The sequence below is a fragment of the Dipodomys spectabilis genome, unplaced genomic scaffold (assembly GCF_019054845.1).
Source record: "Dipodomys spectabilis isolate Male_0828 unplaced genomic scaffold, ASM1905484v1 ptg000003l, whole genome shotgun sequence".
Classification (NCBI taxonomy): domain Eukaryota; kingdom Metazoa; phylum Chordata; class Mammalia; order Rodentia; family Heteromyidae; genus Dipodomys; species Dipodomys spectabilis.
The window spans coordinates 6,769,502-6,784,236 of record NW_024870680.1 but is presented as its reverse complement, the minus strand read 5'-3'; the positions used below and the strand labels follow the sequence as shown (position 1 = coordinate 6,784,236).

The 14,735-nt window shown below is 42.1% G+C and overlaps 2 protein-coding genes across 4 annotated transcripts in view; both read left to right on the top strand.

Annotated features, from left to right (window-relative positions):
- The window catches only part of Pcf11 (PCF11 cleavage and polyadenylation factor subunit), a 29,753-nt gene extending 28,528 nt beyond the window's left edge, over nucleotides 1-1,225 (top strand). For all 3 annotated transcript variants that reach the window (XM_042688040.1, XM_042688041.1, XM_042688038.1), the window contains exon 16: nucleotides 684-1,225. In XM_042688040.1, coding sequence (XP_042543974.1) covers nucleotides 684-899 — 216 coding nt within the window. In that variant the 3' untranslated portion in view covers nucleotides 900-1,225. The remainder of the gene's footprint in view (nucleotides 1-683) is intronic.
- A 7,210-nt stretch (nucleotides 1,226-8,435) lies between these two features.
- Nucleotides 8,436-14,735, top strand: part of Ankrd42 (ankyrin repeat domain 42) — a 52,735-nt gene continuing 46,435 nt past the window's right edge. The window contains exons 1-2 of the mRNA XM_042686704.1: nucleotides 8,436-8,462; nucleotides 9,172-10,195. Of these exons, the coding sequence (XP_042542638.1) occupies nucleotides 8,436-8,462; nucleotides 9,172-10,195 (1,051 nt within the window). The remainder of the gene's footprint in view (nucleotides 8,463-9,171; nucleotides 10,196-14,735) is intronic.

Sequence of the window (14,735 nt, the reverse complement as noted above, 5' to 3'; positions counted from 1 at the left end):
TTGACAGTTCTATTACTTGAGCCATGAATACAAACTCTTTTTGATATGGGATATCTTTCACATCGAATCTTGGGTTAAAAAAAAAAAAATCTAGGGCTGGGAAGGTGGCTCAGTGGTAGAGCGCTTGCCTTGCATGCATGAGGCCCTGGGTTCGATTCCTCAGCACCACATAAGCAAAAAGATAAAAGCCGAAAGTGGCACTGTGGCTCAAGTGGTAGAGCGCTAGCTATCCTTGAGGTGAAGAGCTGAGGGACAGTGCCCAGGCTGAGTTCAAGCCCCACAACCGGATCCTCCTCCCCCCTCCCCCCCCCCCCAAAAAAATCTAGTTTGGCCCTAATTTTGTTTGGGCTAGCGTGTTTTATCTGGTATTACATGTATAAGCCACCGTTGAGTGTCTGTTAACAGCTCTGCTGTTAATGCAGTTTCTTTTAGATACTGGTACTTAAACTCAGGGATTTTTGTACTTTCTACTAATCCCAGTTTTGAATGTTCAGTGTATATTTTACTAGCTTGCTGCCTTTGTGGCATATTTGTGTGGGAAAGCACATTATTTTTATTTTATTTGGTATGTGTTTTCCTTTGACCACACAAAGATCTTAAAAAGCTGTATTGTTTAAAAATAATCTTGAAAAAAAAATAATCTTGAACTTCCATCAGAACTTATAGGGCTTTTCATTTTGTAGACATCTTCATTTGATTGTACACCATCTCCCAGCAAGACACCAGTTGAAAACCCTTTGAACATTATGTTGAACATTGTCAAAAACGAATTGCAGGAACCCTGTGAAAGTCCCAAAGTTAAGGAAGAACGAATTGATACCCCACCAGCTTGTACCGAGGAAAGTGTAACATCAGCCACTGAAATTAAGACAGAAAATGATACAGTTGAGTCAGTTTAAATAAAATGAGAAAGGTATGTTTTTCTTAAAAAAAAAAAAAGAAAAAAGAAAAAAAGCTGCTGTTGGATCTAGGTGAAGAATTTTTTAATGTATATATAGACATATATCTATATAAATTGCCTAGCTGAGGCAGGGCCTTCAGCTATCATTTGGTTAATAAATACATTTTAGTATTTGCATTTCCTACTGCCTGCACAGATTCAGGTGCTTGTTGTGTGAAAGTTCTGTAGATGTGTGCAAATTTAACAAAATGAAATTGTATGTGTAAAAATGTACGATTTTCACTTGTGAAACTGTAAATTATAAATAAAAATATTTTTGCTATCCATGGAGTGTAATATTTATGCACACCATCAAATATAGTGTTTCTGTGCTTTTTATTGGGCAAAAATGGAACTAAGATTTTTTTTTTTTCCTGATAGCGTCCCATAATTAAAGGTGGAAGTTTCATCCTTCAAAAGGGGACTGTGAGAGCATTTCAGGGCTTTTCTCAAATAGAAAAGCCAGATTTGAAAGATTTATAAAATAGGATATACACACATATGTATCTCCATATGGTTCTCTGTAGACACCGTTCAGATGTCCGTTTTTGGAAAGCGTCTAATGAAGCAGCTTTCATTCTTGAGATTGGACACTGATATCAAGCGATTAACATGAGTACTGAAGATGATTTTTTTTAGAAGATATTTTCAAATTGTCAGAACAATTTAATGCAGATGAACATATTTCTATTTTAAATTACAGGGGAACTGTGTTCATTGAAACTTGGTTAACCTTTTTCTTTTGTTGGCTTTGATTGAATTAGATGGATACCATGAGCTGTTAATATTCATACATGTAATAAATAGAATAATGAAGAAACCTCTGGTTTGTATTTATTTGAGTGACTTTGTCTTTTACCTGTTACTAAAACGAGCATGGAACCTAATATCTGCTATTTAAGAGGTAGACACTTAATATACTGAGTCTTCATTTATTGCACACTTACTATGTGGTACACAACGGCAGACTTTCTATATGGTTTCTTTGGCCCTTATGTTTAAGGCTGTATGGTAGATTGCCAGGCGCCTGTGGCTCACGCCTGTAATCCTAGCTACTCGGGAGGCTGAGATCTGAGGATCACAGTTCAAAGCCAACCCAGGCAGGAAAGTCCATGAGATTCTTACCTCCAATAAACCATCAGAAGAACGGAAGTAGCACTGTGGCTCAAGCGGTAGAGTGGTCACCTTGAGCTGAGAGCTGAAGGACAGTGCCCCAGGCCAAGTTCAAACCCCATTACTGACCCTACCACCCTCCCCCCCCCCCCCCCCAAATGACACCAACTTTAAAGATTTAAGCACCCAGTTCAAAAGTACAAGCATGAGCCGGGTGCCGGTGGCTCATGCCTGTAATCCTAGCTACTCAGAAGGCTGCGATTATGGTTCGAAGCCAGCCTAGGCAGACAATCAGACAAAAAGCTGGAAGTGGAGTTGTGGCTCAAGTGGTAGAGTGCTAGCCCACACACACAATATAAAAATTAGGTGGAACAAGGAAGAGTTGAGAGTGCTAATAGCTTTGTATGAAACCAAGTAGTCTATATTAATAGGATATCTTTGAAGAGTTAATGTATTACACTGATGATAGGCTAGGACAGTCACTGGATAGTTTAAACAGAAATGACACCCTATAACAGCAATTAAATGTAGAAATAAAAAGTCCTTTAAACCTGAACATTATCAATATAACAGCAAAACTATTGCGAGAATTGCTGGAGGGGGGATCGTCTCTTGAAAGTGCAAGCAAAATTTCCTGCTGTACATATTCTGAGCATACCTATAGCTTTCTATCAAATGCTTAAAGGTACAAGATGTTAGGAAGGCAACATTTAATAAGTAAAGTATATTAACTACCTATAATCAGGGCCAAGAGTGGATCTCTGGGAGCAAATAGGTGGGTGAGATGAAAAAAGTAAAATAGGAAAACTGGGGAAAAAAGGTTAAGGGAAGAGTAGTCACACAAATCATATAAAAAATGATAAGTACTGGGTGCCGGGTGGCTCACGCCTGTAATCCTAGCTACTCAAGAGGCTGAGATCTGAGGATCCTGCTTTGATGCCAGCTTGGGTAGGAAAGTCCGTGAGACTTTTTTTTTGGTTTGGTCGGTCGTGGGGCTTGAACTCTGGGCTTGGGCACTGTCCCTGCGCTCTTTTCTTCAGCTCAAGGGGAGCCCTCTACCACTTGAGCCACAGCGCCACTTCCAGTTTCCTAGTGGTTTATTGGAGATGAGACTCATGGACTTTCTTGCCTGGGCTGGCTTTCAACCTCGATCCTCAGATCTAAGCCTCCTGAATAGTTAGGATTACAGGCGTGAGCCACCAGTGCCTGGCTCCACGAGACTCTTATCTCCAATAAACCATTCAGAAAACCAGAAGAGGTGCAGAGCTCAAGTGGTAGAATGCTAGCTTTGAGCTGAAGAGCTGAGGGACAACAGACAGCATTCAGGCCCAGAGTTCAAGCCCCATGACTGACAAATAAAAAATGGTAAGATTGAGCAGTATTTCTTGCTAATGTATGAACAGCAGTGTGTGCTAATGCCATGCACAATAGGTGGTGTAAATGGAAGATAATGAAATATTCTTAGGAAGTTCAACCAAGATAGTAAAGGTGTGAAGTGGGCTGGAAAAGCTGATGGATGAGATCAGCTTTGGAATGGAGGTAGAGTTAAAGGAAGTGCTTTGCTTCAACTGGCCACTTATTTCCACTTATAAATGAAAGTTTAATTCCTATTTTCTCTTTGACATGGGAGGCCAAATATGATAGTGATGTAGAACTGCCCTAAATTTGGTTGTTCAGAAAATTACGGTTTTTAAGATTCTCCATCTCTACAGTCTTCTAGTTGATTCTCAGTTGAACACCTCATATTTAAAAAGCTCCAAAAAAGCTGTTAATTTATACCCCCTACCCTAACTCCTCAGGACGCTGAGATCTGAAGGACTGCAGTTCAAAGCCAGGCCAGGGAAGACCATGAGACTTTGGCCTTGAGCAAAGGAACTGAGGGATAGCACCCAGGCCATGACTTCAAGCCCCATGACGAGACGCGCACACACACACACACACACACACACACACCCCTAAAAACAACAAGAATAATTTTTCTACTTCACACACACACACACACACACACACACACACACCCCTAAAAACAACAAACAAGAATAATTTTTCTACTTAAAACTTCCTAGCTTTGTCATGGGAGGAGGAAGGGATAATGGGTGGGGATGTTATTATCAAAAGTATTATTATATACACATGAAATAGAACAATGAAGCCCATTAAAAATCCTAAAAAGAAAATACAGCAGAGGGGTTGAGTATGTTCAAAGCACATATGCATATATGAGAATACCACAATGAAATTTTTTTTACCAATATATGCCAATAAGAAACTTTCTAGCTGGGAACCAGTGGCTCACACCTATAATCCTAGCTACTCAGGAGGCTGAGATCTGAAGATTCTGGTTCGAAGTCAGCCAGACAGGAAAGTTCATGAGACACTTATCTCCAATTAACCACCAGAAAACTGGAAGTGCTATGGCTCAAGTGGTAGAGTGCTGACCTTGAGCTGAAGAGCTCAGGGACAGTGCCCAGGCCGAGTTCAAGCTCCATGCCCAACCAAAAAAAACCCTAAAAACTTTCTACTTTGATGTTTTGAAAAAGACAAAATAATCTCTTAGCCAGGTGCTGGTGGCTCATGCCATAGTCCTAGCTACTTAGGAGGCTGAGTTCTGAGGATCACAATTCAAAGCCATCATGGGCAGGAAAGTAAGACTCATCTCCAATTAACCATTAGAAAATTTGAAGTGGTCCTGTGGCTCAAGTGGTAGAGTTGTAGCCTTGAGCTGAAGAGCTAGCTCAGTGACAGCACTGAGGCCAGTTCAAGTCCTACAACCAACAAAAAAAACCCCAACAAAACTCAATTCTGGTAAATATAAAGCTTTGTGGAGAAATAAGAACATAATGGAATTTTAATTCTCATGTAATAATGAGTTTTTTATATATATTTATTCTAATAGTGCGTTTTGGCTGACTAGCCATAATATACTACAAGCACCTCCTTATTAAAAGAGGTTTAATAAAAATATTCACAAGTGGGAGGTATGGCCTAAATGGTGAAGACCCTACCTAGCAAGTACAAGGCCGAGTTCAGTCTACAGTACCACCAAAAAAGCCAATTAAAAAACCTTTTCAGGAAAAAATAAGGGAACATGTTAACCATGCCTACAACTGGAAAGATGTAGTTGTCTAAAAACATAAACTGAAAATGGGATGGAAAATTAGGTGACTATCCAGCAAGGTGAGAAATAAATGATTGTTGTGTAAGTCAGCTAGTCTACAGTACTGTTACAGCATCCTAAACAGATTTAGAATGTGTCAGCTATCTGAGGTAATAGGTACTCTGTTGGAAAGGAAGGAAGAATAAAAAATACTGAGTACTTTTTGTTTCTGAATATTTTTTGTAAGCCTCTCTTAGAGCACTTATTTGAGGCTAAACAATCTAAGGCCAGCCAGCTAAAACGTGTTTATATATATATTATAAAATATATATATTATATATATATATATAAACTATTGTATTAATTTGCTTTCCTCATTTCACCAATTGGATACTTTGAGGGTGGATGCCGAAAGGAGAGCAAAAATGCCTGGGAGAAACACCTAGGCAGATGTGATGGAGGGCAGCCTGAGTAACAAAGTGAGTCTGTCTCATTAAACAAACAAAAAAATCCAACCAGGCCTGGTAGCTCAAGCCCACAATCCTAACTTGGAAGGCAGAAATCAGGAGCACCATAGTTTAAGGCCAGGATGGGCAAAAACAAGACTTCTACCTCCTTGAATAAGCCAGTCAGTGATATGTGTTTGTCACCCCAGCTAATCTGGAGGATTGTGGCTCACATCTGTAATCCTAGCAACTCAGGAGGCTGAGATCTGAGCACTGTCATTTGAAGCCAGCTCCAGCAAGAAAGGGCCATGAGACTCTTATCCAACTAACCACCATTAAAACTGGAAGTGGGGCTATTGCTCAAGTGGTAGAGCACTATCTTTGAGCAACAAATCTCAGGAACAGTCAGTGCCTAAGCCCTGAGTTCAAGCTCCACAACGCCCAATAAATAAATAAATAAACAATAGAATAAAAATTTTAAAAAGGAGCATTGTGATTTAGGTTAGCCTGGGGAAAAACTTGAGCCTATATCCCCAAAATGAAAGCAGTAAGGACTGGGGTATGGCTGGCAGAGAACCTGTCTAGCAAGCACAAACCCAATGTTATACCCTAGTAAGTTTTCAGTACACTGGCAGAAAAGAGTACAGATGGTTATACAACCCACTTGATTTTTTTTACCCACTTGATTTTTTTTCTTTTTGCTCTGCCTAGTGTTGGCTGTTTTCTCCTCCTCTGGAATTAGATTCAAATTGCTGACTTACAAGACTGGGTGGGTAGGTGAAGATTGTGCTTCATCATCTCACTAAGAAAAACAGGTGGAGGTGGGAGACTAGTCTCCTAGACACAAAGGATTCTTACTCTCTGGAATGCTATGTCCACTCTGCTGAATTCTGAATTTTTTTTTTCAAATGTGCAATTTCTTTTACAGTTAGTCACTTACCTTAAATCCTGTGCAATCTGTTTTATCTTCAATTTTACTTAAATTGTTAATTTTACTTAAATTGTTGTCTTGAATATATCAATGACTCTTTGCTACACCAGTTGTATTTTTCTCAGCCATTTAATTTGTCCTGGTTCATTACTCTTCAAAACTGTCTTCTTATGCTTTATATGATAGTACAAAAAGATGTTCTAAGATTGAATTTTTTTTCAAAATATAAAAAATATAAGGACAAAAGGTCAAGCCTGCTTTTCATACTTTCTTGCACTATAACCACTGAGTAGTATGAATGATATAGATCGTTATCAAACTTAAAATTCTTTTACGATATTTACAAATTAAATAAGATTATATATTTTGTACCTGTTATTTTCCAGTATTATGCATTGGTATTGTTGTGAAATATTTTGTATATAAAGATATTTTTGTTAGATATTATTTTGCTGATGAATAATTCATGTTTGTCTAATTACAACTGCTGAAGCAACTACATATAGTACAAATCTGATCACACTATGTGAGGACTTACATACTCACACAGTTGCTGCTACATACATATTTTAAGAGTTGTGACCATTATGCTAGCTTCATAGTTTGGAAACATTCCACCCTCCTTTCTGTGTTTTTCCTGGTGATTTTTTTCATGGATAAGACTACTTTTTTAATAAGGTTATCTAACTTAAGCCAGGTTTAAAAAACATTGTATTCTCCTAGAAAATTGTCCAAGTCTTATTTTCAGAGAAGGCTACACAAAATAATTCACATGGGATTTTCAAAGACTCTCCTATATATATCCCCTTGCTTTCCAATATTGTCTTCTCCTTTTCTTTCTCAGGCTCAAGAGTACCCAAATACTACATATTACCAACTTTATTGACTATTTGAAAATTTTTTTCTTCTTAGTTTTTAAGTTTTATTTTTAAGGATTCTTGCTATTTTCTTCCTTTTTCTATCCTTTCTGCCTGTGTGTATCCTTTAAGGATTTGGCTTATTTAATCAGCGTTTATTTATTGTATAGCATTAAAAAAAATCCTTTGTCATATAAGTGGCTATAAGAACTGTACTAATTTGGAGTCAATCAATGTAGGTTCCAATTTCTCAACTCTTACTTATGTCATCCTGGTTAAATGTGAACTGTTTCTTCATCTGTAAAAATAAAAGTGATACAAATTAAATTTGAAAATATTCGCAAACCATTTTGTACAGACTAGCCCTCTTAAAGGCCTTGTCTCAGTTTTTAAAAATAAGGGGCCTGGAATGATAAATCCATATTTCCTTTCAAAAGTGAGTTTTTTCATCTACATGACAACCCACCCACACACCTACAGAATAGCTTCTAAGTAAACAGATATTAGGAATTCCAAGATGAATAAGGTACCATCTCTACCTTTCAGACATTCAGAGTCCTTGGATGGTGGGGTGAGAGTCAACTGTTAAATAGGTAATTATAATGTGGTAGGATCTAATGAAGGCTAAAGGAATTCAAATTTTGAGCAGGATGTGCAACAAAATCAAGGACCCAGATAGGAAACCTAATTCAGGCATTTGCTACTTACTGGCTGTGGATCATGCAATTTAGTTTTGTGCCTTTTTCTCCATCTGTCAAATGGGAAAAAAATCTATTTTAGAAGGCTATAGTAACGAGAAAACTAACATAAAGCACTTACAGTGCCAGGCTGATCATATAAACTCAGTAAATAGCAATTACTAACATCACATGCATGCACACGCTTATGAGGAAAAGTAATTTACTGTACCTTTAGACCTGAAGAAAGGGTCAAAGGGAATTTTCCAGGTGTGTCCACGGAAACAAGACCAGTTTCTCTCTTCTCGGTACCTGGCACAAAACCTGACCCACATACTTGCAACCAATAGTGAACGGAACGAAGTGTTTCAACCATGAGGTCGCAGAGAAAAGATGTGAAAGTAACATGTTACCGCGAGAGAAATCCTTGGATTTCCAGGAGGCTTGCAAACAGTCATTCTCACTGACGTGTTGGGGTTTTCACATTGGCTTTAAGAACTTACCTGCTGTGTGCACTAAGCAAATTCTTGGTATCTTGAGTCCGGACAGGTTGAAGGGAGGAAAGCACCCCAAAGGGAATTCCGAGGACTCAGTGATAGCGGTTGCAGCTGCTACCTCCTCTTTAGACTTTTTTTTTAAAATATGTATGAAACAACAATGTAAGAGATTTTCTTGCAACCAGCACGGGGGGGAAAATTAAAAAAAAAAAAAAATGGTCCCAGGTTTGCCAAGGACGAAAAGGCCCCGCCCGGCCCGCGCTGACCCAGGTCACCGCCGCCAATTGCCGTCCTGGGGGCCCGCATCCGGGTCGCTAAGCACCCAAGAGGGCGAGATCGAAGTCAGGCTGTCCCAAAGACGGGCCTTGGACAGATCTTGGGGGGGGGGGGAGACCGACAGGACTCCCCACGAGAACAAGTTCCACACTAGGGCACGGCCAGCCGCACGGGCGAAGCCCTGGAAAAAAAAAAAAGGGGGGGAGGGGGTGAGAGGGAGGAAGCAGGAAGTGACGCAGCCAGGAGGACCCGGATGTGACCGCCCGCGCCGGAAGTTTACCCGTTTCCATGGCTCCGGCTCCGCCTCCACCTCTCCCTCCTGGTGGCCACCGTTGAGAGGCTGGACAGAGACCCGGGGGAGAGGCTGTCAGGCGCGGGCGGCTGCCGCCTCCGCGACTCGCGAGCGCCGGTGGACGAGGACGGCGGCCGCCTCCCCAGCCCGCACGCGTGGAAGACCGACGGCCGGCACGGTCTGCGCGGCCACCAGTTCAGGGAAAGAGTTAGCGAGGACCAGGAGTTGGGCCGCTGCGACGGCGGGGAGCGGCACCGCGAAGAGCGCCGTCCCCGGCTTCCCGCGGGCAGGATAAACGACGACGTGGGCTTCTCGTGCCGGGACTCGTGGAGAGTCGGCGAAGACCTCGGCCCCCACCGCCATGTCTCTCGGGAGCGGGTCCTGGGCGACGACGGCTACCGGCCCAGCGGCTCCTGGGCGAGAGTGAGGGGGGACCGAGGCTTCCCCCGGAGCTGCGGGGCGAGGGCTGGCGCCGAAGCGGGGCCGTGGCCCAGCGACGCCGGGGAGGCCGTCCGGGAGGGCCGCGGCGGCGGCGGCGGCGGCCTGGGCCTCGGCCTGGGCCTCAGGGGCTCCTGGGACGGCGTCGGGGAAGGCCCGGGCAACCGGGGCCGCGACCAGCGCGGCCGCCCCTCGAACGGCTCCTGGGAGGGGGGCAGCGCGGACGGCAGCAGCCACGGCCTCAGTAGCTCCTGGGACGGCGTGAGCGACGACCGCGGATACGTGGCCAGCGACTCCTCGGCGGGGAGCTTGGGCGCAGACGCCAGGCGCCGCTGCCTGAGCGGCTTCTGGGAGAGAGAAAGCGAAGACGACGCCTGGGAGAGAAGCGGGAGGGAGGACGGGCCGGCCCGCGCTGACGACGACGGCGACGACGGCGGCGACGACGACGACGACGACGGCGACAGCCGCAGCCGAAGCAGTGGTTCATGGGTGAGGGCCAGTGAAGACCGCCGCAGCAGCCGGGGCCTGGACTCAACGCCTCCCCAGAGCCCCAGGCCGAGGGCACGCGCCATGCCAGGGGTGGACAATTCGGGGGGCTCCTCCACTTCGGCTGGAGAGACTCCGAACGCGTGTGAGTCCAGACCCCTCTCTGGCCCCTGTCTCTGCCCCGCTCCCTTCGCTCCCTTCACTTCAGCCCGCAGCAGCCCCAGCACCCGCTCACCCTGTCGCTCCCCTGCCGTCTTATTTTCATCCTTTCCCAAAGCCATTCGCCCTTCCCGCATCCCCTCTCATTTCAGCTTTCCCACTTGCTTTTTATGTGCACTGTGCCCTTCAGTCTTCTTGAGCAGTTTGACATGAGCTGTTCAGATTTATAAATCCCGTGTGTGTGTGTGTGTGTGTGTGTGTGTGTGTGTGTGTAGGTGTGTAGGTGTGTGTAGTGTAGGTGTCGGTTCCGGAGCTTGAAATCAGGGCCTGTGCAATGTCCCTGACCTTTTTTTCTTCTTCTCCTTCCTCTCAAGGCTAGCGCTCTACTACTTGAACCACAGCTCCACTTCAGCTTAGTGGTGGTTAATTGGAGATGAGAGTCTTAGGGACTTTCCTATCCAGGCTTGCTTCGAACCACAACCCTCAGATCTCAGCCTCCTGAGCAGCTAGATTACAAGTGGGAGGCACTGGTGCGTGCGTGCCTAGCCTAGCTTTTTAGTTGGCCGTTTTTTGTTTTTTACCTCTCTCATTTTTATTTATCTATATATTAAATTGTATTTTATTGTAAAGATGCTGTACAGAGGGGTTATAGTTACATGAGTAAGGCAATGAGTACTTTTCTTGTCAAGCATTGTTACCCTCTCCCACTATCCCTTCCCTCCCCTAATTCATTCATCCCTCCCCCCCCCCCCCCCCCCCAAGTTGTAAAGTTCATTTCCAATATACTGTCTTGTGGGTATCATTGTTGCAAAGGGTCATCCTGTGTCCTTGTTTCAGCGTTTTTTTTATTCCTCTTCCCCTCCCCAAATCAGACAGATGTATATACAAAATGCAGGGTACCTTAATCGAGTACAGTGACAACAGGGGATAGGGGAAGAAATTACAAAGGAAACAAAAAAAAAGTCACATTAAAAACAACAACAACAAAGAAAGACCTCTTGAGTCCATATCTTGGAGCTCATTTCACTTAGCATCATCTTATATGGTCATATGTACATAGCTTTTGAGCTTTTCTGCTAATCTGATAAAATTATCCTAGATGTATACTAATTATTGCAAATGAGGGAAAGCATGGAACCTATATCTCTTTGGGTCTGGCTTACTTCAATTAATATGATTTTTTCCAAGTCTTTCCATTTCCTAACAAAAGGGGCGGTGTCATTCTTTCTGATGGAAGCATAGAATTCATATATGTATATCACATTTTTTTGATCCATCTACTGAGGGACATCTGGGTTGGTTCCATATCTTAGCTATGGTGAATAATGCTGCAATAAACATAGTTATGCTGTTAGCTTTAGTATAGATCAACATGTAGTTTTGTTCATATGTCTTCATTTCCTTTAGTATTTGCTACCTCAGTTTACATCACCATAGCACTCCAGTGACTAAGCTAATACACGTTGGAGTTACACCATGCCTCTTCCCTATTTTCAATCACTATAACCATTAAAATTTAGTTCATATTATTTTCTTCAATATTTGTTGAATCTTTCTTCATTTCAGTTCCATTGCCACTATCTTAGTCAAGGTCTCAGTTTTACTGGTCTAGATGCTAATAGCTGTCTTCTTATAGAATCCCTCATTTGCTCACTAGTCAATAAGTTTCCCCTACTGCCATTCATATTAGCATTACAAAGCTGCGTATTATAATTCTTCTGTTTAAAGTCCCTCAATTTTCTACATTTTGCACATAAGATTTTTTTAGAAATTTGAAACAACTGGGGCTGGGAAGTTGGCTCAGTGGTAGAGCGCTTGCCTTGCATGCCTGAGGCCCTGGGTTCGATTCCTCAGCACCACATAAAAAAAAAAACCGGAAGTGATGCTATGGCTCAAGTGGTAGAGCGCTAGCCTTGAGCTGAAGAGCTGAGGGACAGCGCCCATAGGCCCAGAGTTCAGACCCCACAACTGGACCCTCCCCCCCCCCCCAAAAAAAAAAAGAAATTTGAAACAACTAAAAGTTTGTCTTTTGTTGGATTCCAATCTCTTCCATTTTATGCTTCAACTGTAGAATTTCTTGTTTTTCAAACTGTGTCCTGATGTTTATGTTGTCTAGAATGGTAAATTCTTGCTAATTCTTGAAGTTTCATCTTAGATAGGCTCCTTCTTTCCTTTCCTTCCTGTACTGGAAGTTATCTGTGTCCATAAGTTCTCATGGATATTTCTGTCATTGCTGTTGTCATATTGTTTTATAATTTGTGTTTGTTTCTTATCTATGAGTTCCTGAGGGTAGAGATCATGTCTTCATCTTTTTATACTTTTACTAATCATCAAATTAATCTTAAATGAAAAGATTGGTGGGTTAAAGAATGAATTGGGATGGAATATGGTGAGAAAAAAGGGTTTAAAATTAGGTGGGGGGTCAAATGATGGGTGAAATGAACTGTCATGTTGAGCGTTTGGATTTTTTTCTATAAACTACCTGTGGCCACCAGTCACCACTAGAGAAGAGACTTGAAGTGGCCAAGAATAATATTTCTGTATAAAGTAGATTGGAAATACTATTTATAGTAGTTTAAAGGTGAAGAACAAAGATCTAACCCAGTGGACTAGCATCATTGAACATTTACTAGTGTTTGTGTCTTTCTTGCTCCTTTTCCCTATTCTTACTGTTCTTCAAGGTCTTGCTCTTGTTTCCTTTTTCTCTATAATGTCATTCATTGATTTGTCCTTTTTTTGGTATTGGGGCTTGGTCTGGGTGCTGTCCCTTCTTTGCTCAAGGCTAGTGCTCTGCCACTTTGAGGGACAGCTCCACTTCTGGTTTTGGGGTAGGTAAATGGAGATAACAGTCTCATGGATTTTCTTGCTCGGGCTGGCTTTGAACCATAATCCTCAGATCTCAGTCTCCTGAGTAGCTAGGATTACAAGTGAGAGCCACCAGCTGATTAATAGTTCTTAATTATTTTTTGTTGTCTAGGTGAGGTATAGAGGGGTTACAGTTATATAAACAAGGTAATAAGTACATTTTTTGTGAAACTTTTTACCCTTTGCCTCATTTTTTTTCCTGCTTTCCCTCCCCCATTCTTAATTTTACTAATCCTCACTGCTGTTAGCTTTTTTTCCCTCATTACATTTATCCAAAAAGATTCTGAAGTGTTGGAGGAAAGGAAATGTATAAAATCCGCATGTATTTTTTTATAATACATGTGCTTGGTACATGATAGATAGAAATTTTGAGTATATGTAAATTTTTTGCTAAGGGTTAGTATATGGTATGCTTTTATTGTAAGATATGATTCTAGCCTTTGATTACTGGGCTTGGTAGTATGTGCCTGCAGTCCCAGATGCTTGAGGGACAGAGGTGGGAAGATCAATGAAATCTAGCAGTTTGAACTTAACCTAAATAACATAAGGGAATCCTATCTCAAAAAGAAATGAACATTCTGCTTGTGAAGAAGAAATCCATACAAGTAAATGCTAGTACAAGTGTACGTAGATTATTTGCGTGAATATTGGCTGTTTTCAGCGCAAGTAGAGGTTAGGAATCTTGCTTTTTTGTCTTTTTTTTAAGAGAATGTTTTGATTGAAATATTCCTTCTTCAGTAACTGTTAATGCTTAGATAATTTTATTGTTGCTGGCTTACAGTGCACATTAAAATACTTCACAGTCCAGTAAACTAGATAATGTCTCCATGTTTATAAAAATAAAAATATTGATCAAATATGTCTGTATATGTGAAATAAAGCTTGGTGATTTTTTCACTGGTGAGTTGGCTGTTGTTAAAAAGAATTGATTGAATATACTTTGTCCAAAGTTGTCATGCTCTATTTGCCCTGCCATGATATGAAGTGATTTGTTCTTGGGTTTTTACACTGATATTCTGTGGGGTTTCTGAAGGTAAAAATATAGGGCCTCTCTAAGAGTGAAGACCCTAGGAGTTTCTGTGTGTGTGTGTGTGTGTGTGTGTGTGTGTGTGCTTGTACTTGGGCTTGAACTCAGGGCCTAGGCTCTGTCCCTTAGCATTTTTGGTCAATGCTAGTGCTCTATCACTTGACCCATACCTCCACTTCTGGCTTTTGGTAGTTAATTGGTGATAAGAGAATTGGCGTTAAGTGCCTCATAGGTTTTCCTGCCTGGGCTGGTTTTAAACCTCAATTATCAGATTTCAGCTTCTTGAGTAGCTAGGATTGCAGGCATGAGGCTTGAACTCTAGGTCTGGGTGCTGTCCCTCAGCTTTTCAGCTCAAGGCTAGTACTCTACCACTTGAGCCCCAGTGCCACTTCCAGTTTTCTGGTGGTTTATTAGAAATAAGAGTCTCATGGCCTTTTCTGGCCATGCTGGCTTTGAACTGCAATCCTCAGATCTCAGCCTCCTGAGTAGCTAGGATTACAGGCATGAGCCACAGGTGCCTGGCTGTGTTTCCCATTTTTAAGATAGTCTTATCCTGAGCAAGTCATTAGACTAACTACTCAAGCACTTGTACCAATTTATTACTACAGTAGCTTCTGGTTTAAGTAAGCTGAAC